This window comes from Diplodia corticola (assembly GCF_001883845.1).
Source record: "Diplodia corticola strain CBS 112549 chromosome Unknown scaffold21, whole genome shotgun sequence".
In the NCBI taxonomy this organism is placed as follows: Eukaryota; Fungi; Ascomycota; class Dothideomycetes; order Botryosphaeriales; family Botryosphaeriaceae; genus Diplodia; species Diplodia corticola.
In genome coordinates, this window is record NW_017971500.1 from 465,874 (window position 1) to 487,548 (window position 21,675).

At 57.5% G+C, this 21,675-nt stretch overlaps 8 protein-coding genes across 8 annotated transcripts; 2 read left to right on the top strand and 6 right to left on the bottom strand.

Moving 5' to 3' along the window:
* Nucleotides 1-1,354: 1,354 nt before the first annotated feature.
* Nucleotides 1,355-3,507, bottom strand: BKCO1_21000144 (glycoside hydrolase family 13 protein; the record flags this gene model as incomplete). The annotated part of the gene is made up of 5 exons (XM_020272657.1): nucleotides 1,355-1,907; nucleotides 1,978-2,995; nucleotides 3,135-3,167; nucleotides 3,308-3,401; nucleotides 3,454-3,507. The coding sequence occupies 5 exons, from the start codon at nucleotides 3,505-3,507 to the stop codon at nucleotides 1,355-1,357; spliced, it is 1,752 nt and encodes a 583-aa protein (XP_020131042.1).
* A 2,764-nt stretch (nucleotides 3,508-6,271) lies between these two features.
* On the top strand, nucleotides 6,272-7,041 carry BKCO1_21000145 (uncharacterized protein; the record flags this gene model as incomplete). The annotated part of the gene is made up of 4 exons (XM_020272658.1): nucleotides 6,272-6,404; nucleotides 6,469-6,520; nucleotides 6,644-6,830; nucleotides 6,886-7,041. The coding sequence occupies 4 exons, from the start codon at nucleotides 6,272-6,274 to the stop codon at nucleotides 7,039-7,041; spliced, it is 528 nt and encodes a 175-aa protein (XP_020131043.1).
* Nucleotides 7,042-9,135: 2,094 nt separating this feature from the next.
* On the bottom strand, nucleotides 9,136-9,991 carry BKCO1_21000146 (60s ribosomal protein l9; the record flags this gene model as incomplete). The annotated part of the gene is made up of 5 exons (XM_020272659.1): nucleotides 9,136-9,186; nucleotides 9,243-9,420; nucleotides 9,500-9,755; nucleotides 9,815-9,862; nucleotides 9,946-9,991. 5 exons carry the CDS (start codon nucleotides 9,989-9,991, stop codon nucleotides 9,136-9,138), a joined length of 579 nt encoding a protein of 192 aa, XP_020131040.1.
* A 512-nt stretch (nucleotides 9,992-10,503) lies between these two features.
* BKCO1_21000147 (transcriptional regulator protein) lies at nucleotides 10,504-11,765 on the bottom strand (the record flags this gene model as incomplete). Its single annotated transcript, XM_020272660.1, has 6 exons — nucleotides 10,504-10,718; nucleotides 10,774-10,937; nucleotides 10,994-11,099; nucleotides 11,155-11,228; nucleotides 11,283-11,572; nucleotides 11,658-11,765. The coding sequence occupies 6 exons, from the start codon at nucleotides 11,763-11,765 to the stop codon at nucleotides 10,504-10,506; spliced, it is 957 nt and encodes a 318-aa protein (XP_020131041.1).
* Nucleotides 11,766-12,992: 1,227 nt separating this feature from the next.
* BKCO1_21000148 (monooxygenase fad-binding protein) lies at nucleotides 12,993-14,210 on the bottom strand (the record flags this gene model as incomplete). The annotated part of the gene is made up of 1 exon (XM_020272661.1): nucleotides 12,993-14,210. The coding sequence occupies one exon, from the start codon at nucleotides 14,208-14,210 to the stop codon at nucleotides 12,993-12,995; it is 1,218 nt and encodes a 405-aa protein (XP_020131034.1).
* A 1,159-nt stretch (nucleotides 14,211-15,369) lies between these two features.
* On the bottom strand, nucleotides 15,370-16,064 carry BKCO1_21000149 (uncharacterized protein; the record flags this gene model as incomplete). Its single annotated transcript, XM_020272662.1, has 2 exons — nucleotides 15,370-15,965; nucleotides 16,040-16,064. The coding sequence occupies 2 exons, from the start codon at nucleotides 16,062-16,064 to the stop codon at nucleotides 15,370-15,372; spliced, it is 621 nt and encodes a 206-aa protein (XP_020131035.1).
* Nucleotides 16,065-16,740: 676 nt separating this feature from the next.
* On the top strand, nucleotides 16,741-19,044 carry BKCO1_21000150 (succinyl-synthetase alpha subunit; the record flags this gene model as incomplete). The annotated part of the gene is made up of 4 exons (XM_020272664.1): nucleotides 16,741-17,178; nucleotides 17,231-17,613; nucleotides 17,667-17,877; nucleotides 17,941-19,044. The coding sequence occupies 4 exons, from the start codon at nucleotides 16,741-16,743 to the stop codon at nucleotides 19,042-19,044; spliced, it is 2,136 nt and encodes a 711-aa protein (XP_020130962.1).
* Nucleotides 19,045-19,874: 830 nt separating this feature from the next.
* On the bottom strand, nucleotides 19,875-20,340 carry BKCO1_21000151 (ubiquitin-like protein; the record flags this gene model as incomplete). The annotated part of the gene is made up of 2 exons (XM_020272665.1): nucleotides 19,875-19,937; nucleotides 20,125-20,340. The coding sequence occupies 2 exons, from the start codon at nucleotides 20,338-20,340 to the stop codon at nucleotides 19,875-19,877; spliced, it is 279 nt and encodes a 92-aa protein (XP_020130961.1).
* Nucleotides 20,341-21,675: the final 1,335 nt, after the last annotated feature.

Genomic DNA, 21,675 nt, shown 5'->3' on the forward strand with positions numbered 1-21,675 from the left:
GGACAACGCCAACCCAGTATCACAGACATAGCCTTCGGCCTGGGCAACTCCTGCACGCGTCAAATGCGTCGCTAAGCCCCGAGGAAAATCTGTTGAGTACAGTCATACGTCCATCCTATACATGTCAGCCGAGCGAAAGGAGAAGGATGTCGCGAGCTAGCTGTGTCCCATGGACCGCTCACAACACGTCCCTCCCCGAATCCGAATCGAACCACAGAATCGCGCCATGCATGTCCTGACATGCGCCGAGCTGTGTAGTATTATTACGATGGCCGGCCTCCCCTCCCCCTCCCACCGCCCTTCCCACCTTTTCGTCATTTGATGAGATTCAGGAAAAAGCTCGGCGGCATCACCGCACCTCGGATCGTCGTCATCCGGAGGGTAGCTGCTGGTACCTAGCAGGAAGCTATAACATAGATCAGCAAGGCCCCCCGCACAGCTCTCGGGCGCCTTCCGATGATCTTCCTTCCCCCCCCCTCCACCCCATAGTACATGGGGTCTTGGCCTCCTTGTCTTGTCTTGGGTGTGTGTGTGTGTGTGTGTGTGTGTGTGTGTGGGGAAGGGAAGAAGGGCGAAAGAGGAGGGGGGGACCCGCGAGTCGTGCTGGCGACGGACATGAGTCGGAGGCGTGTGCTACGTCGTGAAGCGAGACGGTTAAATTGCCCGTATGACGTCGGAGGCGGATGAGGGGTAGGTGATCGGAGAGGGGTTGCGGAGAGAGAGAGAGAGAGTAGGTAGTAGGGGTGTTGCTGCTAATATGAAAAAGTAGCGTGGATGAATGACTGCGGAGAGCCTGTGGTGGGGAAAGATGGTGAGGTGTGTGACCTCACAGCTTTACTTACCGCTTGTTCTGAGAGTGACAATGCAGGCGGGGCGTGCAATCACCGAATGGCAATGGTGAAGGTGAGGGGGAAATAACATACGTCACTTGGTGCGCAGCGCTCAATAGTGAGTCTGGGAAGAATAAATGCATCAGCCAGTGGCTTATGGCTTTACGATGAAGTTGAGCAAACTCGAACACCCGCCGATGTATGTACATACCACGCTTTCAAGCAACTCCACCAGTGATTACTAGCTAACGATGTGGAATTACCCGTCTTCCAACGTGCGAAAGTGATTCTCGCAGTTAGGTCGAGCGCCATTCGCGGGCTAGTTCCCTTCATCACAGCGGCAGTGTATAGAAAACAATTCCGTATCAACATCGATTCTGCCTAGTCGACTGCGTGCCCGCCTACCACGATAAACGGGAAAGCCAGGCCAAGGCCCAAAAAAAAAGAGGCCAGCCAGCAGAAGGCTCCCCTCTCCCTCAGTGTGCCCTAAAGACAATATCCACCACTCTCTCCATCCAAAAAACCTACACATCCGCCACACCCAACAACCCCACCCACGGCTTCAACTTGATCTTCCCCTCCGTCGCCAGCCCCTCCGGCTTATCCTTATCATAACTCCACGCCGCCCACGCCTTCACCTTCGCCTCAGCCGGGATCTCCCACTCGACCTCCCCGCCCGAGAAGTTCAAAATCGTCACAAACGCCTCTGTCTCGCTCCAGCGCTTGTACGCGAAGACGCTCTCGTGCGGGGCGCCGAGGGTGGAGAAGTCGCCGTAGACGAAGACGTCCTTGTGCGCCTTGCGCTGCGCGAGCGCGCGCCGCCAGAACTGCCGCACCGACAGCTGGCCGCCGGCGGCCGCCGGGTCGTGCGCCAGTTGCTGTTCCGCGTTGACCGCGCCCGCGTCGTCGTTGACGCGCATCCACGGCGCGCGCCCCGGCTGCAGGTTGGGCGAGAAGCCGCCGTGCGCGCCAGACGTCCATTGCATCGGCGTGCGCGCGTGGTCGCGCGCTTTGCGCTGCATGACGTGCCGCGCTTCGGCGAGCTTGGCCGGGGAGTCGGGGTGCATGGTGTTCATTCTGGGGGGTGGAGGGTGGGTGTGAGCAGCTTGGTGTTGTTTGGGAGGGGGGGAGGGGATGCTGTGCTCACTTCTTCCAGTAGTTGATGGTCTCAATGTCCTTGTACTCGGACGGCTCCCACTCGGGCGGGATGTTCCTCATGCCGAGCTCCTCGCCCTGGTAGACGTAGAGCGTGCCGGAGAGAGTCGTCTGCATCAGGCAGAGCATCTTGGCGCCGAGCTCCCGCCACTGGTCGCTGTCGTCGGTGTAGCGCGAGACGCTGCGGGGCTGGTCGTGGTTCTCGATGAAGACGGAGTTCCAGCCGTCGCGCTCGATCATCAGCCGCTGCAGGCGGCTCACGATGCGGCGGAGGTCGCGAGCGTCCCATGGGTGGAGTGCCAGCTTGTAGCCGAGATCGGGGACGTTGTCGATGTCGACAATGTCGAAGGAGAAGATCATACGCAGCTCGTTCTCCTTGGCGCCGACGCCCCTGATGATCTCGTCTTCGTCGCGCACGAAGGGCATCTCGCCGACGGTGATGGTGTCGTAGTGAGAAAGGACCTTCTCGTGCATCTCTTTCAGGAACTCATGCATGCGCGGGCCGTTGGCGAAGAATCGGTCGCCCGGCTGAAACTGGTGACCGGGCGCTTTGTTTGGGGCATCGGGGAAGGTCTGCACCTTGGAGATGTGGTTGATGACATCCATTCTGAAGCCACAAGCGCCCTTGTCCAGCCAAAAGCGGAGCACATCGTGCACGGCCTCGCGTACAGCCTCGCACTCCCAGTTGAGATCGGGCTGCTGAGGGGTGAAAAGAGAAAGATAGTACTCTTGGGTCTTCTCATCCCAGGTCCATGCCGAATTACCCTCGCCGAGGAGCATGGCCCAGTTGTTTGGAGGCTGGCGGTTGCCGTTCTCATCGAACCTGGGAGGCTTCCAGATGTACCAGTCACGGTAAGGGTCAGTCTTGGAAGAGCGAGACTGGAGGAACCAAGGATGTTGGTCAGAAGTATGGTTGACGACCAAGTCAGCCATGAATTTCATGTCACGCTTCTTCAGCTCGGCGATGAGCTCATCAACATCATCCAGAGTGCCGTAGCTGGGATCGATATCTTTGTAGTCGGACTGGGAACCACGTCAGGTTTTCGGCTTGATAGCTCAGGAGGTTGGGGATAATTACAATGTCTAGAGCGTGCAGATCAGTACGAAGTCCAATGGATGTATGTCAACCACGAAAGGGAAAACACGCACCGTATCCCATATCCGCCTGGGGAGATTTGAAGACTAGAGCACATCAGCCGTTGCACAGGCTATGGCCGATTGGAAACTCTTTACGCACTTGGAGACGACCAGACAATATCGACTGCACGCCAGATGCAATCAGCTTTTGGATCAGCAACGTAGGCAGGCCATGATTTTCTAACCTCCCAAATCCTTCAGATAATCAAGCTTGGCGGTGATTCCCTTGATGTCGCCCCAGCCATCGCCATTCAGATCGTAGAACGAAGCCGGGTAAATCTTGCTTGATCAGCATTGCGGACAGTATGTGCCTGGGAAGAGGAAGACGTACTTGGTAGACCACGGCCTCCTTCCACCAAGCCTGCTTGTCCGTTCCGGTCGCCATCTTGATGCCAATTGCACAGGATCCGAGAAGGCTGGATGTCGACGAGCTGCGGGCGTGGGAAGGTAGCAAGCGGTCACACGAAGAGAAGTGGTCGAACAGCAACGGCCTGATCTGCGCAGATGGGTTTTTGAACGTGTCAAAATGGAGGGGTAGTTTGAAAGTTGCGCAAACGGCTCCACCGAACAACAGCTCATGCAGCTAGCTGGCCGGCTATGAGGTCATCGTAGCGCTGCCGTACCTTTACGGGCCGCGAAACCTTGTGCACACAGGCGTACGCTGCCACAGACGGCGGCCTAGCAACTGTTGGAGCTTCTCGATCCGACATTGATCCAATGGGAGCAGACGAGCGCTTCGAGAAGCACTGGGGGGCCTATCCGTGGGAGACAAGCCCCACCGCGTACGTGGGGTGGGGCAACAACGGCGCAGGAGGCCTCTCCGCCTTGCGCCCGCTCTGCCGTCAACGCCAGTCGTCAGCTCAGCTCAGCTTTGTGGAATGGCGATTGTGAGAAAGGCTCATGAATGCATCACCACCAGGACCATGGCACGACCGCAACTTGGGTGCGATCCGGGTCCGATTGTTTGAAGCACGTAGCAGTCCACCTCTGTCAAACTTTGTGAGGCAATCATTGTATCTCGACGTCGGGCTTCTGGCCGTGATGCTGCGTGCAATTCGACAGGCTTCGTGTCAGGTTCGAGTGTAGGTATCGAGGTCCGAGAAGTAGACAAGCTCTCAGCATAAAGCAGAGCACGACGGCAGAGCATTCTCTGGCAGGGCTGTTGTGCTCAGAATGACGATGATGCTGTCCTGTCGCGTTCCAATCCCCATGGGCTGCATCGCCAGGAATTCTCTCGGATGGGGAATGAGAAGCAGGCGTCGCTCCTGCGGCATCCGAACCAGCTCGATGGCATGAGACGTCCTTCCTCTTCGGCCCCAGCTTCCGAGTGAGGTCCAGTACAGCGACGCAGAGGTGAAGCAAAGACCATATCAGACGCACTCATTTCGGCCGAGCATCGACACATATATTGCGAATTCGCGCAAACGACTGCTCTAGGCCTGCGCAACCAAGGACACATGACTGCGTGGTCCCACGTTCTCGCAGGCGGCATTTTCGGCCAGCGGAGGGAGGCAGGCCACAACACGCGAGATCGGCATCTCACTCCACACACCACATCTGTGCCCGTTCGCATCTCCGCCCTGCCACCGCGCCGGACCCTGGTGGCAGAACGCCCCGTGGCTTGCTCTTCTTCAATCAAAGCCGACACCGGCACCGAATGCCACCTCAGCCCTCATCAGCCCAGCGTGGCCCAGCCCCAGCAGCCAGCTCTGCCCGCATCCAATTGACCGAGAAAAGAGCGGCTGATGAGGAGTCGCCTGTCGCCCTCCCCCAGACTGATGACCAGACTCGGTTCCCGACGCGGGACCGGGGCGTGATAGAGCTTCAGCTGCTGCTAGGTCGTCATCACTACTGTCGTCATCGGGCCTCCGCCCCTCCTCCTCCTCCCGGGAGAGCCGAATAGCCGTGCCAAAGAGGACAAGGGGAGCAACAGACCGGCAGCGCGCGACAGCGACACCATGCACGCACCAGCACAGCGAGGCGCCGTAATGCAGCCGGTGCCTGATGAAGCAGGCCGCCGGAGGACGTGTCGTGTGAGCTTCTGCAACAGCCGGCCCCCGTACTGCCTGCGTTGCCCGCGCCCGGTCCCAGATGCGTATATTATTGCGCGGCGGGAACCATGCAGCTCTGGCATGCGGGCATGGAAAACCACGAGCCGATTAGCATCTCAGGTAGCTTAGCTGAGCCCCTAGCAACGACAATCGCGAACGATGATCGAAAGAGGCGCCGCGCCGGGCAGGAGAGGGCGTGAGGGCGTTGTCACTGCGGGGGGGTGGTGGTGCATTAGCGCTCCCTTGCATCCGCTGGTTGCGTATCTTCCCCTCCAACTCAGCGGTCGCGGCGGGCTGTAGCGCGCGTGGAGAGCGTTGGGGTGCCACATTTCGGCTGTCTGAACGCAAGCTTCCGCTCCAGCGTCGAGGGGCAAGCGCACGAGCAGCACCGCCAGAGAAGCCAATGCGGACGACTGCACGGCGGTGATGGCTAGGCGATGGCTAGGCGATGGCTGGGCAGTGACGGCAGCCCGCAGCGCAGGAAAGAGGGGGAGGCCAACGAGCGAGGAGGGCAGGAGCAGGAGCAGCCCAAGAGCTTTCCCCGCATTCCGGGCTCGCTGCAGCAGTAGTGTGGCAGCGTCACCCCAGCTTTTCTGGCAACAAAGAAAGCCCGCGTGCGGCCAATGGCAGCCGGGCATGGCGCGATGCCCGTGGCCCAAGCTCCCCTTGCGCCATCGCCGCTGATTCGCTGCGACGGCGTGCACTGGCGCCGTTGCGTGGTGTGGTGTGAGCAGCAGCGTGAGCATCACGTCGAAACGCTGCCCCGGCCTGCCCGCATCGGCGCCGCCGCCCTGGGGCGAGCCCGGGGGCGGCACCCAGCCCGCAGCCCGCCGCCATGGGGAGAGAGCTGATCGAGCCTGTGGCATGGGCAATTGGCTTGCGATCCGGGTCAGGTGCTCGTCTCCTCATCCCAAGACCTTGTTGCACCAAAGAAAGCCCGCAGCCCGTCAGACCCCGCGCCGCCTATATTGAGCCTGCCTCGCCCTGCCTCCTACTCCTCTCTCTCTCCTCACACAACTCCTCTGTGTACTCAGTCCAAACCCTCACCATCACACACCCACCACTCACCCCGTTCAGCCCATCGCTGCAACACCAACCATGTCTGCCGATACCGAACCTCTCCACAAGGTCGACTCCGCCGTCGAGGAGGGCGGCACTCTCGACGACACCAAGCCCAAGCACAGGAGAAAGAGCTCCTCAGCACCCGGCGTCAACAACATTCTCGACCTCGGTGAGTCTCGCTAGACCTTCGACTGGCTGGGATAAACGAACAGAGAACTGACGGCCTACTGCAGAGAAGGAAGGCGTAGAACTACAAATAGCACCGGAGACACAGAAACTGAACTGGTAAGCCATCGAAACATGAACCCGCAACGATCCGAGTCTCACCTTACCCCTTCACACCTTGTCTTTGTTCGACACCTGGACGTGGTGACGAAAGGCTGACGTGCTCTCTTCGCCGCCAAACAGGAAGCTCAACACTTCACCAGCAACACTAGAAGAGTGGAAAGATGCGCTAAAGAAGCCGCTCGTCCTCCCCATGGTCAAGAAGATCGACCTGCACTTCCCGCTCGGCCTCGAGGTCACCGCACGGAACCTGAAGGGCGTGACGATCAAGGACGCGTTAGATGCCATCTACAAGCAGTTCAAGAAGAAGGTGAGCAGCTTCTCAATCGCGGACAAGACGACCGGAGCTAACCCTGGCAAACAAGGCTGACGACGAGCTCGACAACCCCGTCCTCGCTGGCTTCGAGTGGGACCGCGAAGAGTGCTACACGCGCTTCATCGTGCACCAGAAGAAGGAAGGCGCTCCGGCGCCGACGAAGAAGTCGAAGAAGAAGAAGGAGGAGGCTGGCGAAGCCGCCTAAGGGAAAGCGAACATCCCCCCGCTTCTCCTGTAGGCGTACACACAACCTGTCGTCAAGATCGATGAATAGGAGAGGGGAGAACAAACCAGCGCTCGTCGCTGCTACTACTTGTATTACTTCGGATGGATTTTCTTTTCGCTCATTGGCACTTTATCTTCAAGGCGTGATGGGGGAATCGGGGGGTTGAAGGGAACGGGCAACGGGGAATGAGGAACGTGCTGGCTACGAGAAACTTCTCTCTGACCACGGTCAGCAAACAACACAATCTTCCATTCATTATTCTACTCATTCTTCCAAACCTCTTTCCTGCTTCTTCTCTGTCGTTGGTCGTCTTCGTCGTCGTGTTGTCGTCCGTGTGGAGTGTTCGTGGTGTGATGTCTCTTTCCCTCTTTTTTAGCTCCATGCACGCTTTCACGTCTCTGGCGAAAGACCCACATGGCGCCCTTTCCAACCCCCGTACCCGCGCTGACGCCGCCAAGCTCTTTTCTGATCACGGCACCGCGCTTATCTTTTTGCGCGCGCGCACACGTTGACGACATCGACGTAACCGACGGTTGAAAGATTAATCTCGCAGAACAGTTGAAAGAAAATGAAGACTGACCGCTGGTGGGATTGCGATGCTACAGGGAGACGACCGCAAGGTTCGCGAACAACAACGCATATACACTTCGGTGCACCATGTGAAAGAGAGGAAAATCGAATTCGATCCGTTCGCTGAACAGCTAGTGTCTCTAGAGAAGTGTCGATCGACTCTCTCTCCCCCTCCCCTATCTGCAAAAGGGAAAACAATCGCAGAGGGTTTGTCGCTCGACCGTTGACGGAAAAAAAAGAGACCGACGGGAGACCAAGGCTTTCCCTCCTCGCTCATCCCGACCAAGCCCAAATATCCAACACATCGCGACGATCGAAGCTCGCACACTGATCTGAGATGAAGACCAAAATTAGCGACAAGACCAGACTGAAGACCGGAGATGTATGATTTGTGGAATTCAGGTTTCGAATCAGGCAAGGAATTCCTCGTATAAGGACCTTGCGGCATGCTAATCCGCAGCAAAAAGAGTACAAGTCTTTCTAGGACTGGTGCCAGCGAGTGTCTCATCAGGCGAAACAGAGAGTTGGGTTTTGGAAAGTGGCGGGAGAACCGACAGGAAATTGCTGATATCTTACCTTTTTGGATGGGAGAAGGGCGAAGAGTGAGAATCGGAATGCCGGCCAAACTTTTCGGAAGCTATCGTGAATCTATCTCCAAGCGGTATACGTGTTAGCAAATCTGCTCGTGCGCACAGCTTGAGACGTGAATGTTTTGTAGAAATGAATCAATGAGATCAGAAGGAAGGCAACGGAAATATCCACACGGTTTTGCGCTCTCGGTGGTATACTGATAGATTTACATCCGGTATGCTTCATCATAGAAGATTCGTAGGGCTTGGGGTGTGCGGGGAAGAAGATTGAAGGATGATAGGAACAGGTTAAGCTTACCCTTTAAGCTGGAAGGTCGATGGACGAAGAGACTTCGCTGCCCGACTGCTTTTTCTCCAAGTCACTTGGTGCCCTTGATTCGACCCTGAAATCATGCCACCGCACTGCTGGACGGCTGCCCCTCTTTCCCTCCCTGAATACTCCGAAAGATCCCGTTGCCCGCGCCTTGCGCCACATTTGAGGCGGTCGGCGGTCGGTAATGGTTTCCAATCTGGAGAGATTGGCGCTTCTTCGAGAGCTGCTCGCGTCCGGTTGCCGATGTCGTTCGCTAGTCCCTATGTTTGGGGTATTGAATTCGCGTCCGTAATGTTCCTGTGTGATCGGAGTGAAAAAGGCGCTTGTGGGCAAAATAGTGACTATCTGTTAATACATCAAGCTTTCAAGAAGGGTCAATGCTGAGGAACGCTGGTTGGTCAATATCAAATGAACAGTCATATACTCCCTGGATACCTATCCGCCCGTGGCACAGGGGGTCAGAGAAAGAAGAAATTTTTCAGCATTTCTTGAAGTGCTATTAGGTTTCTTGGACCTATTTTCCCCTCATAATGCCGTGTTGCCGTTTTCGCTGAAAAATGGCGCCAACCCCCATGAAGAACCCCACTCCGTAAATCGAGTTTACTCCTCAATGATGTTGCCCCTCTCCGAGACGTACAGACCGTCCAAGAACTGAGCCGCCGGTCAGCGCTGCGACCGCCTAAAGGGGTGGGCGTGCCGCTACTTACCTTACGGATATCCTTGTTCCTCACACGGCAGATCTGCTGGATGTCTGCGGCGCTCTGCGAAACGTTCTCGATGTCGTTACCGGTGAGCAGGAGCTCATCCTTGACGTTCTTCGACGCCTCGACGTCGACACCGGGGTGCATGACGACCCTGCGGACATACTTCTCGCCCAAGAAGTTACTGCGGCCCATGTCAGCCCATTTGGCCCTCGATCGATTTTGCCCACATCCTTCGCTCTCAGCCGTCTGGTTCCACATACCGGATCTCAACCTCGAAAAGGCCAGTCTCGTTGTTCTTGTCGATGTTGACGTTGATGGGGAAATGGGCGTAGACGTAGCGCATCTTGTACTTGAAGCCCTTGGTAACACCGATGATCAAGTTGTTGATGATGGTGCGGACGGTGCGGAGGGTGGCGATGCTCTTGCGGATGCCATGGTGGAGCTCAATGTTGATGACGTTCTTCTTGGGGTGGGTGAAGGAAACCGCGAGGTGGCCAAGGTCCTTGGTGAGCTTGCCTGGAGGCCATCGTCAATCTTGTTTGCTCGAATCGCCATTGCGCGCGGGTTGTGCGTACCGCGGGGACCCTCAACGGTGACAACCCTCGTCTTGATGGAGACCTTGACTGCAATTCGCGACAGTTCGTTAGCCCGGCTTCGTGCGTCTCGGTTTTGTCGCTGGCGCGCGCAAGCGGTTGTGGGTACTCACCACCCTCGGGGATGGTCAGCGACTCGGAGCTGTGAATGTACTTCATTTTGAGTCGGTTGGCGGAGTGTCCTGGGGGTCGTCGTCGTCGGTCGTCGTCGCTACCTGCCCGTCACGATCTTTCGTGGAATTTCTGGTGGGTGAGGCCGATCCAGCATAAGCGAGCCGACCGGTTTTTCCGCGCCGTTTCCGTCGCTCGCCTCGCCCACGTGATGCGCAATTTCAATCCCGCGCCACAAACATCGCCCATCCAGACTGCCAGACTTTTGCTTTTCACCTTGCCCGCGCACACCTGGTCGAAGCTTTCCCGGCTCGTACTAGACTGCATTCACGTTCAAACGCTTGCCACTGGGGAGTTTATAAGGCGCCCAAACCTTCACACAAACTTCAAAAACTGCCATCACTTCAACACGCAGCATCCATGCGGCATGCAGTATACACAACCAAGATATTCATCATCTCCGTGGAGACTTCATATAGACAGAACCGATTTCTGTTCAGGCTCGCAGCCTCATTCCCACTACCCTTTCCTACTAACAAAAAAATCCTGGCATTCCAGATTCAAACCGCATTCAAACGGCCATAGTTCTCATACGGGTCATCGCTATACTTCTCATGCTCTTTGGCGTCTGAACCGGTGGCTGATAGGCGGCCCGCACTGGTCTTCAGGGGGCCTCTGCGGGCATCAACGATAGGATAGCAGTGCACCTTCTCGCCGGCCTTGACGCCCAGAGCCTCGTTGTCCTTCTCCAGCGTAAGCGGGACCGTTGTTGCAGCTGCACAGCACGTTAGCGAAACCGAAATCGAGGGCCAGTTGCATTGAGCGCTTACCAAGACCGCGAGGATGCGAGTTGACGTAGATGCCCTCCCAGTTGCCGGCCGGGCAGCGGAATACCTCGTGCCAGATGCTGATGTGCTTCAACTTATCCAGGTTCTTGTTCCACCAGTTCCAAGCTTCGCGGTGCAAAGGATCATGAGCGAACTTGTGAAGACCCCTGAGACGGACATCAGCATGGGATTTTTAAAAGTGCGATTGAGGGGCTTGGCCTACTCAAGGTTCTCAAAGAACATGACCGTCATGGTCTCACTGCTGGTTGATGACTCGCCAACGACGTTGTAGCTTGTTACTCCCATGAGGCCGTACTCCTCTGAGCGCTCTGATGAGGGATGTCAGTACGGGGCCTTAACCAAGTGATATATGTAACGGCTTACTCTCAGCGTCCTTGACCATTCCGTCGAAAAAGTCGCCAATCCCCTTGAAACCGGGTGCAAACATTCCCATAGGACTTCGCGTTGTCAGTCAACCGAGTTCCGCGTTGAATATCTCCATGCATACTTACTGAAAGTTCCTTGCACCGATGTGGAAGACGACAATGTCCTTGTTGGCGGTCTTGCCACCGTACTTGCCTTCGGCGTCTGGGTAGTGAATGGCGAACTTATTATAGATTACGTCTTCCACTGCCGGATTCGCCTTCCAGCCTTTCGTCATGAGAGCGGCGTCAACGACGCGGTAGAAGAGGAGGAAGAAGGGCGGCACGAATGCGATGCGGCCCCCGACAAGGAAAAGCAGGCATTGCAGACAGCCACCCAAGGCAAGCCATGAAGAAACCGTGAGCTGGTCACGGATCATCTGCAGGTGGGATGTCAGATGCGGATTTTCGGAGATCGCATCTCGAGAAAAATGAACCGGTTTGAGGGAAGGTGTGTGTGCGTACCCCGACCAAGGCTACCGGAACCCCCCATTCTTTCTTCGTGCCAGCGCTAACATGCGACGACACCGGGCGCTGATGTACCGGCTTCTTGAGTGGGACGTATTGGGCCATTTCTTATTTCGCAAAAACTTGGTGACGAGTTTGGGGGAGAGGTGGTCAACAGAAAACTGGTCTTGTGAAGCTAAAATGTGGAGTAGGGAGACCGAACTGCCCCGCAAAGCCTGGAATGTTCAACGCGACACCTAGCTCAACTCCACGGCAAGTGCCTTTTAATAGGGATGGAAGAGTTGTAGCCTGTCCTAAGACCCTGCGCGATCCCTCACAAGGACAAGGGAAGTAGAAGGTGCAATGAGGTGCCGTCACAGTTGCTCCGTTGTCCAGATGGCGGAGCGCCAGCTTGGATCAGACTGTCGCTGATTCGTGCCATGACTTTCTGGGCGTTGCACCTACGACACATTGGTAGGCATTTGACTCCAGCCTAATGGCGGAAAAGGAAGGGGGGCGTCATCCTTTAGCAAACACCCGAAACGGACACAATACGCGCGCGGGCGCGCGGCAGGCGGTGCAACGTTTCGCTGTGCTTGCATCGGGTGGCTGGCAACTCGGCGGACAAAAAGCTAATCATAAGTCGCGCTCAGTGATGACCGCGTAAGATTTTAGTCTAAGAAAGGATGGAGAACGAGGAGGCTTGCTGCTGACGGCCTAGGAACACACCGCTCGCTTTTTTGGCGCCCAGGAGACCGCCAGGCCGAACGATCTTCCGAGTGGTCGCCAATTGCCTTTTGTCATCGCTCCGGTGAGATGACTGTCTCATTCTAGTCGGCCGTAAGTGAAGTAAACTCCATCATAGTGAATTGCATAGGGCGATTGTTGGCAGTTTTGAAGTGTGCTTAGGATCGTGTGTGCCGCGCTGTGCTGGTACGGCCGGCGCGGAGGGATGATTCACCCGACCGGCTGACCACCGAGATATTTACCTAGGTAGTATACGGACTATAGACATGTTCCTCAAGCTGTCGTCATATGCAAGATAATGTCTTGGGCATTCTAGTCTTCTCTCTAGCTCTCGTCTCTCTCGGCTTTTCCTAAAAAAAGAAAATTCTTCCATTATAAAGTTTAAAATGCACCTCGTTCTCTACACTTGCATTGACGAATCATATGGTATACTTGAGAAATCACACAAGTAAGTAAGATGTGAGAGTAGATACACCTATGCTAAAGACGTAAAACAGATTAAAGCCAAGTAAGTCTAAAAGTGCTGAACGATATACCAAGAAAACACCATCGCCATGTAAAGTACACCAACACTTCCTGATCTTATCCCAATCTCCCGTCCACTTTCTACTCCGTCACCTCTGCGCCGATTCCGCCGTCCTTGACCTTCTCTCCCTTCTGCCTCATTTCCAACAAGAACGAAAACCTCTCCTTCAAGTGCGCTATACCCCCGCGGTCAAACCGGCTGCGCATGCTATCCCACGTCATCTGCTGGATCTTCTCCGCGCGGGGGAACATCTTCTTCTCATACGCCCAGACCGCGGCGTCCAAAGCATCCGCGGAGGTGGCGGCGGCACGGTCCGCGACGATGGCCTCGGCCAGCTCCATGGCATCCCACATGGCCGCATTCACGCCCTCGCCCGCAAACGGCGTCATCAGATGCGCCGCGTCGCCCAGCAACGTGAAGCCCCTCCGATGCGGCCACCTCACGCCGACGGGCAGCATGTACAGCGGCCGGGGGATGACGTCGCCCTGGTCCCACGCGTCGATGACGGCCGTCAGCTTCTGCGGCCAGCCGGCGTACTCCTCCTCCAAGAGGCGCCGCTTCGCCGCCTCGCGGTCCGTCCAGTCGACGCCGCAGTCGCGCACCCACGCCTCGGGCTTGCGCATGAAGGCGTAGCAGCGCACGCTGCGGTCGCCCTGGCGCTGGCTGGCCAGGCAGCGGCCCTCCTCGTCGCCGAACGCAAAGTACGAGCCGGCGCCCAGCGCGGCCGACAGCGCCGGGTGCGTGCGGTCCGGCGCGCGCAGCCACCACTCGAGCCCGGTGACGCCCGAGTAGAAGGGCGGCACGGTGCTGACGAGCGGCCGCACCTTGGACCACGCGCCGTCGGCGCCGACGACGAGGTCGAAGCCGCGCTCCACGGCGCCGTGATCGAAGTGCAACGCGCCGTCCTCGTCCACCCGCCGTAGGCTGTGGCCCCAGCGCACGTACTCGGCCGGCAGCGAGTCGAGCAGCATCTGGCGGAGGACGGGGCGGTCGATCTCCGGGCGGCCCGTGTCGATGCCCTTGACGTTGACGTGCTCTTCGCCGAACCGGTCCGTCAGGACGAGGGCCTCGGCGTCGTAGCGGGCGTGCTTTTGGAACTCGGCGAAGAGGTTTGCTGCTTGGAGGGCCTTTTGGCCCGAGTGCTCGTGGAGGTCGAGGCACCCGCCTGCGGTGTGGCGGAACTGGCGATCGCGGTCCTTCTCGAATATAGTGGTGGGGATGCCGTTGACGTGAAGAATGCGTGCCAGAGTCAGGCCGCCGGGGCCGGCGCCGATGATGGCAATCTTGGGCGAAGACATGGTGTGGCAGTGAGTCGAATTGAGGTATGTGATGCACTGTTTTTGGACAGAGTAACCGAAAAGGGATGCGAGTGCTAGAAAGGTGGTTGAGGATGTGTGAAGAGAAGTGCTGCTTGATGAGGTGCATAGGGAGGTGATCTGTAGTGTTATTTATACTCAGATATCTCCTTACCTGCGCAGTGCTGAAGGAAGGATGGCCACGACCATCTCCAGAAATCCCTGCCACATCGCGCTGGTACAGTAAGTGCGGGAATAAGCGTCGTCATCCTATTAGCCCGGAGAGTAGTGCTAGTGTAGCCACAGGGGAAAGCTTGGTATTGTCTTGGTGCCTAAATGCAGCTATTATTACAGCTGGCGCATGTTGGCACAGTGGTGTTGTTGGTTGTTGCCTTGGATTCCGGCACGCGAAAGAGACGAAGAGGCCGAGGGCGGGGCATAAGTCTTGCATAACCTCGCATAACCGCGCTTAAACTTGCACAAGAATCCTTTCGGCATCGCTGTTTCGGCACCGCTGCATCGCCTCCGTCTTCCTGCAAGCCGGACACTGTTTCGGCGGTCAGGATTAGTACGGGATAGCCTGTTGCCGCGGCTGGGTCGAGAGTGTTTGGTTGACGTTTGTTCTGGGGTCAAAGGCTGGGTCTGATCTTTGGCCGCGAGCTAGCCACGTACGTCAGCCTTTCCTAAATAGGCCTGCCCACCTATCACGAGGGCTCTTTTAGAAATTCACCCCTGATGCGCTCTTTTTTTTTGGTTTATTCTTTTTTCAACAGAAGATGCTGCTACTAGACTCTACCTTTGACTCGTAGCCAAAGATATAGGTCTTGAACCGTGTCGTAATGACTGGGTTCATCGACAGCCACAGGTGCTTTGTTCCAGTGCATGTTGACCGCTATTACATCAAAAAACCACCGTTGTAGCTCTTAACTAGTACTGCGTACCTTTCCAAACAGATGTTTCATCGTACATATTTACTTTTCATATCAATCCCATTCCTTCCTCGTGACTCCAACATGATGCTTTCCACAAAACCCAAGCAATGACCGTTCCTCCCAAGTACCTGTCAGACCGCGTGTAAGTACTAAATGCAATACGAAATAAGATGATGTAGAACAGCCACGACACCCATCCAGCCAACGACAAAGGGCGCTGGCGATGCCCTCTAGTCGTCCCAAATTGCCTTCTTCGCCTCCTCTTCCCTGTTCTTCGCATTCGCCGCCTCCTCCCTCTCCTTCTCCCGCCTCTTCCGCTCCTTCTCGCGCATGACGCGGTCGTACTCCCTCTCCTCGTCCGTCCGCTTCGGCGCCCTCATGCCCAAGCCCGCGGCAATCATCCGCGACGCCGCCGACGTCGTCTTCTCCGGCCGACGCGCGGGGCCATCCGAGCTCGGTGTTGGCATTGTGGCCGCCGCGGCGCGTTGCTGCTGCTGCCGCTGCTGCGCCGCGGCGAAGCGCGCGTCGATGGTGCTGGCGTGGCCGCCGTCGAACTGCGGCGAGGCGGGCGTCGGCGGCGGCGCCAGCGGGCCTTCGGCCGCGGCGTGCTTGTTCAAGACGCTGACGGGCGAGGTGGCGCTGCCGTCGAGCTCCGTCTCCGTGCCCGACCCTTCCGAGTCGGACGCCGCGTCCTCCCACGACTCGGCGACGACCTTGTTCGCGGGCTTCTTGGATGGCTTGGTGGCGCCGGGCGCGGGCGATACCGACGGCGATTGCTCTGAGGACGAGGTGGAGATCTTGAGGTTGTTGAGGGAAGCTTCGAGCTCTGTGAAGATGCGTGTTAGCTGCGGCGCTGTTGCCGGGGCTAGCGATGCAGCCATTGGGGAGGATTGAGCGTACCTCCCGATGAGATGGCGGATGACATTTTGGCGGTTCGGATAGGAGGTTGGCAAGCTTGTGGTGGTGTTGGTGGCCTGAGGAAGTAGTGCAACAGAAGACGGGTTGGGCGGGGAAAAGCGAGCGTCTAGCTGTAGCAAAGGCTGAACGAATGGAAGCAGGCAGGTCGAATTTGTACAGGTGAAAGCGCGAGACAGTGGATTTCTGGGAGCAGAAGAAGGCGACCACACAAGGCGAGCTTCCAGACTTTAAGGCGGCGTGCGCTATTGATGCATGTCACTCCCCGGTGAGTGCAGCAGCTTGCGCAGCTTCCGCGACTACGCGGCGATCACCGCGATTACTCCGCGTGGGGGAGCCCTGCCACAAGTCCATCATCAAGGCACATGCAGGGCCGAGGCCCGCCAGTCCACAAAAAGGGGCAGCGGCCACCACTTCCCCTGCACGGCGGGGTACCGTCCTGAGCTGCAGCAGCAGCGCGCGAGACCCGAGGGCCGATGTCGCTTTCGGCGTATGCACTCCACCACCCAGCTTATTTCCTGCTTCGTATTTCCGCCCAGCTTCACGCTTTATAGATGACAGCTCCTCTTCCCCGCGTCTCGGTAGGAGTGTGTCCTTGCGCCGTCACTGCAGTTCTCGTTTCCATTTGATATTCTGGTGTGTTGCACGCGAAAGAGCAAGGACCACAAGACCCTCGGCAGTTCACGATGCTGTCTCATCGCCTCTCATCCATGACGTCGCGCGCCGCCTCGACTTCGCGGGGCATACGTCTTGCGCGCAGCTCGTTCTCGACTACTCCATCGAGGCACTCTTACGAAGACACGATCCAAAACCTGAAAATTGGCCGGCATACGCGAGTCATCTTCCAGGGTTTTACCGGCCGCCAGGCCACAGCCAATGCCAAAGAGTCTCTCGCGTGGGGCACTAATATCGTCGGGGGTGTCAAGCCAGGAAGCGAAGGAGAGCATCTGGGGCTCCCGGTTCTCCCAAGCGTGCGGGCAGCGCAGGAGAAATTGAAGCCGGATGCCACCGGCATCTACGTCGCGGCACATCAGGCGGCACCGGCCATTGAGGAGGCCATTGAGGCCGAAATCCCGCTGATTGTGGCCGTTGCTGAGCATATTCCTTTACACGATATCTTGAGGGTACAGAGTCCATCCTTGTTTGGATCTGCGGGCACCTGCTGAATGTTGACAGATACATTCTATGCTCAAGACTCAGTCCAAGTCGCGACTCGTGGGTGCCAATGCTCCAGGCATCATCTCAGCCATCGGAAACTGCCGAATTGGGTTCCAGCCGCTGCCCTGCTTTGCTCCAGGCCACGTCGGTGTGGTTGCAAAGTCAGGAACCCTGAGCTATGAGACTGTTGCCTCTCTCACCCGTGCGGGACTCGGCCAGAGTCTTTGCATTTCCATGGGTGGTGACGTCATTGCGGGCACCAATTTCGTCGACGCACTCAACGTGTTCGAGCATGACCCGGAGACCGAAGCAATCATCGTGGTCGGTGAAGTCGGCGGCCGCGCCGAGGAGGAGGCGGCAGAGTGGATTAAGGACTACAGAAAGCGCACCGCCAAGCCAAAGTAGGCCCAAACTGTCTCCAGTGAGCATTTCTAGACCACTGACATGGATATAGACCAATCGCTGCCCTTGTTGGCGGTAAGCTTGCCCCAGCCGACCGGGTGATGGGACATGCAGGTGCCTGGCCCGCTCCTGGAGAGAATCTGGCAGAAGTCAAGGCCCAACTCCTTGAGAATGCTGGTGCGGTAATGGTGGATCATCCAGCCAAATTCGGTAATGTAATGAAGGGCCTCCTCGCCGAGAGCGGCAGAGATGTCCAAAGCATTGTAAGATGCCGACCATGGCATGCATCCAGCTGGCGTTAAGCCGTATGCTCACACCTGCTACAGCAATCTTCAGCATCCAACGCAGCAGCCGGCCAGCGTCGCGGCTATCACACGTCCCACCGCCCACGAGTACCCACAACCGCACCTTCTCCCACACTCAGTAACCATCAGAGACGCAGCCTCCACCTGAACGCCTCCCAATCCTCGTCTCTCCTCTCCGAACATGGCGTTGAAACCACTCGCGAGGCAAACTCCAACGAAGACCCCCGCTACGTCAGCATAACCATCGACCGCAGCGCCCGCTCCCCAGCCTTCGTCGTCTCCCCCTCCACGCACCCCCGCGACATGTACGCCCGCGCCCGCTACATCCCATTCGACTACCGGGCGGGCCCCACGCAAGAAACCCTCACCCGCGCCCTCGAGCAGCTCCACATGGACGCCGCGCCACCGGGCGCCAAAGCCGCGACGTACAAGCTCCTCCAAACGCTCTGGACGCTCTTCCACACCCTCGAAGGCGTCAGTCTCTCCACCCACCTCGCCGTCGCCGCCTCCCCCACCGCCGACCTCCTCGTCTACAACCCCGCCTTCACCTTCGACGACGCGGCCTTCCGCTCCTGCAACCGGCACGCCGCCCTCCACGCCCTCCGCGACACCACGCCCAGCGCCATCGACCCGGCCGAGCTCAGCGCCGAGTCCGACGGCATCGTCTACGTCAAGCTCGGCCTGGTGTCCGCCGACCCCTCGGCCCACAACATCGGCACCCTCGTCAACGGCGCCGGCCTCGCCATGAACACGGTCGACGCGCTGGCGCTGGCGCCGCACCACGGCGCGGCCGCAAACTTCCTCGACACGGGCGGCAAGGCCACGGCCGCCACCGTCAAGCGCGGCTTCGAGCTGCTCCTCGCCGACCCGCGCGTGCGCGTCGTCTTCGTCAACATCTTCGGCGGCCTCACCCTGTGCGACATGATCGCCGAGGGCATCCTGCTCGCGTTCCGCGAGCTGCGGCTCCAGGAAAAGGGCGTCCCCGTCGTCGTGAGGCTGCGCGGGACCAACGAGGCCGAGGGCCAGCGCATCGTGGCCGAGAGCGGGCTGGAGGTGTTTGCTTACGACGGGTTTGACGAGGCCGCGGCCAAGTGTGTGGAGTTGGCGAGGGAGAGGAGTTCATGAGTGCGGAGGTTGAGTGTTTTTTTTTGGGGGGTTTTTTTTTCTGTCATGAGTAAGGCGTAGGTTGGTGATGATTTCCTGGTGTCGATCTCAGGTGCCCTGTGGATGACGTCGTTGATAGTCCTTTGAACTTGGGTTGTAAGTGCGTGGAGTTTAGCAGATATCAAGAGGCAGGAGAACTGTACCTTTTTCTATTGATTTAGGGGGAAAACATCGAAGAGCTGGTCCTCACGAGATAGGTATAAGGCATTATGATGAGCTGCGAGAGTACCCGAGGGAGCTCCCGTTGACTGGTTGTGTGTCCTCACCGTCCAGAATTGCCTGGGTTGTGAATGATGCCCGAACGAAACCTTCATGCACGTGACACCACTTGTAAAGCACCGGTTGAGCACCCAACAAGGCGGCGCTTCGGGGCCACCATCCAATTGCCATAGACTGTCTAACGTTCATTCGCGGAAAGGAACAAGGTAGACGGTGCACTAATAGAGTAGTCAATGGGGCGGCAAAAGGAGGGTTCCGAGCAGACTTGCAATGAGAGAGAATCCTGCATGGTGGTATCTATAGCCGTCGTCCAAGCAATGGGTCGTCAACTATGATACACGAGAACCCTCCAAATTATAAAGAGGAAAAAGAAAACCCGGTTTGACGCCCAGCGCGCCCAAGAGATGCTCTTGTCCTTGCCTGAAACTCGCCGAAAGTTTGTGTGGTATCCATCGTTTCCGCCCATCGGTCCGCGTCATATACTCGTGAAGACGAATTTGTCTGTCGTAAAGGACGCTTAGAAATGGGATGCCGAGTTGTCGTCCCACTGCGTCAGTGTCGTGGAGTGACGATCAGCAGGCACCTCCGATTTGTTCTTGGTGCACCTCGAGAGTGTCGCCATCTTGCATTTCGAGCTGTACAGAGTGCGAGCGCGAGTTAGCGTGAACGGTGCTTTAGACGTGCCGCCATTGGTGGGGTGTGGTGCGGAGGCGCGACTAAAGTTCAGAGCCGGCCTAGCCGTATGTACTCGGATGTCCTGTGGTTGCGCCACGCTAATTCTCCGGGCGACAGGTTTCACGGGTTAAGTTGGCGACCACTCACGGTTTCGGGGTTGTCCGTCGCGTTGACGCGCTGGCCGTCGAAGAGAAAGCGGACGCTGGCCGGGGACTTGCCCTGGCGCTCGCAGAAAGCATCCATGAGCTTTTTCAGCTGAGTCGTCCTCTTGATCTTGAAGAAGACCTCGTTGTTGTTGTCCGTGACCTTGATGTTCAGGTGCTCGGACGGAGCGTCTTGCTTCGGGGAGCCGTTGTCTGACATTTTGGTTCTTGTGATGAGGAATGGCCGATGAACGCGTGGGGAGGAGTTGCAGAGCCTGTGTCGCGGCGGGTTAGCAGTCTGCGGTTGAGTGCAACGCCGGTGGCGTGAGGCGCGCAAGTGGTGAGGAGACCGTGGTTCAGCGGGCGACGCGACTGAGCGCGAGACGGATCGCTGGCGGCGGTGAGGCAAGCGGAGAGGGTCCACGAGCGACGGTGATTGTTTGGAGCAGGACTCACCGGGCGTTGGATGCGCAAGAGCGACGCAGCGCGGAACACGCGTAGAGGTTGTTTGGTGGGAAAGGGAGGAAGGGTAGGCGCGAAAGGAAGATGAAGGTGTAGGGTTTGGTGGGGTTACTTCTGGAAAGCCGAGCCGATGGCGCTGGGTGGAAGTCGTGGAAGCCTCGCCTTGCGTCACGCACGGCAAGAGGCAAACCGCTGCAGCAAGCTCCGGTGCCCTCCATTCACCGAGCCTCATTGTGCCTAGGCTATTTGCCATCGAATCCCGAATCCCGTCTCCCCGCACGCCGCCGTCGGACTGGCCAAATTCGGCATATTCGTACAATGGTACACGCATCTCAACGGTCACAACCCCTCTCCTGCACGTTTTGCTGAATCGCCGCCAGGGCAAACTTGAGCAAGATCTCACGACGAATCCGCCGTGCCACCCTCGAGCATGCGCTATACAAGGTGCGTTGCCAAGCCACGCAGCAACGGATTCTTCGCTGATACAGGGCCAGATTGTCTACAAAAGTCGGGCTACAAGGAAGAGAAGTGCCAGCAGCAGGTACGTGGTCCCGTGACAGTCCCGTAGACAGACGTAGACAGACGTTGACCGTGCTCAAGATTGACGCGCTGTACGAATGCTGCAACGCGTTCTACCAGAAGAATGGCGATGACGCAAGTTGCGTGAGCTGTCCCAAAGCGTCTCTTCTCAGGTACTTCGCTCCGATCGGTTACGAGAATGCGGCGGCTGATGATCCCAAGATTGAAGATGAAGCAGCGGAGCGAAGCCAAGTAGACAGAGTCCAAGAGGTAGAGCAATGCGATATGTTGCGCCGTAATACCTAAATCCACTCCCATGCCCCCACGGATGGGGGGAGAGCAATAGGCGGACAAGAGGCGTTACTCTCAGAAGATCTGAAGCACCATGTAGACACTGAGCCGTCTGCATCGCAACTCTAATGATCTCCTTTGTTAAAAACATTGTTACTTTTCAAAATTTTGGGCGGCCGCAGAGAATTTAAGCGGGCTGGGACTCGCGGTTCACGCTAGCCCCGTTCTGACGCTAGCGCGCATAGCTCTCATCGTCGCGTTTCGCAGCTACGGCCATCGCTCT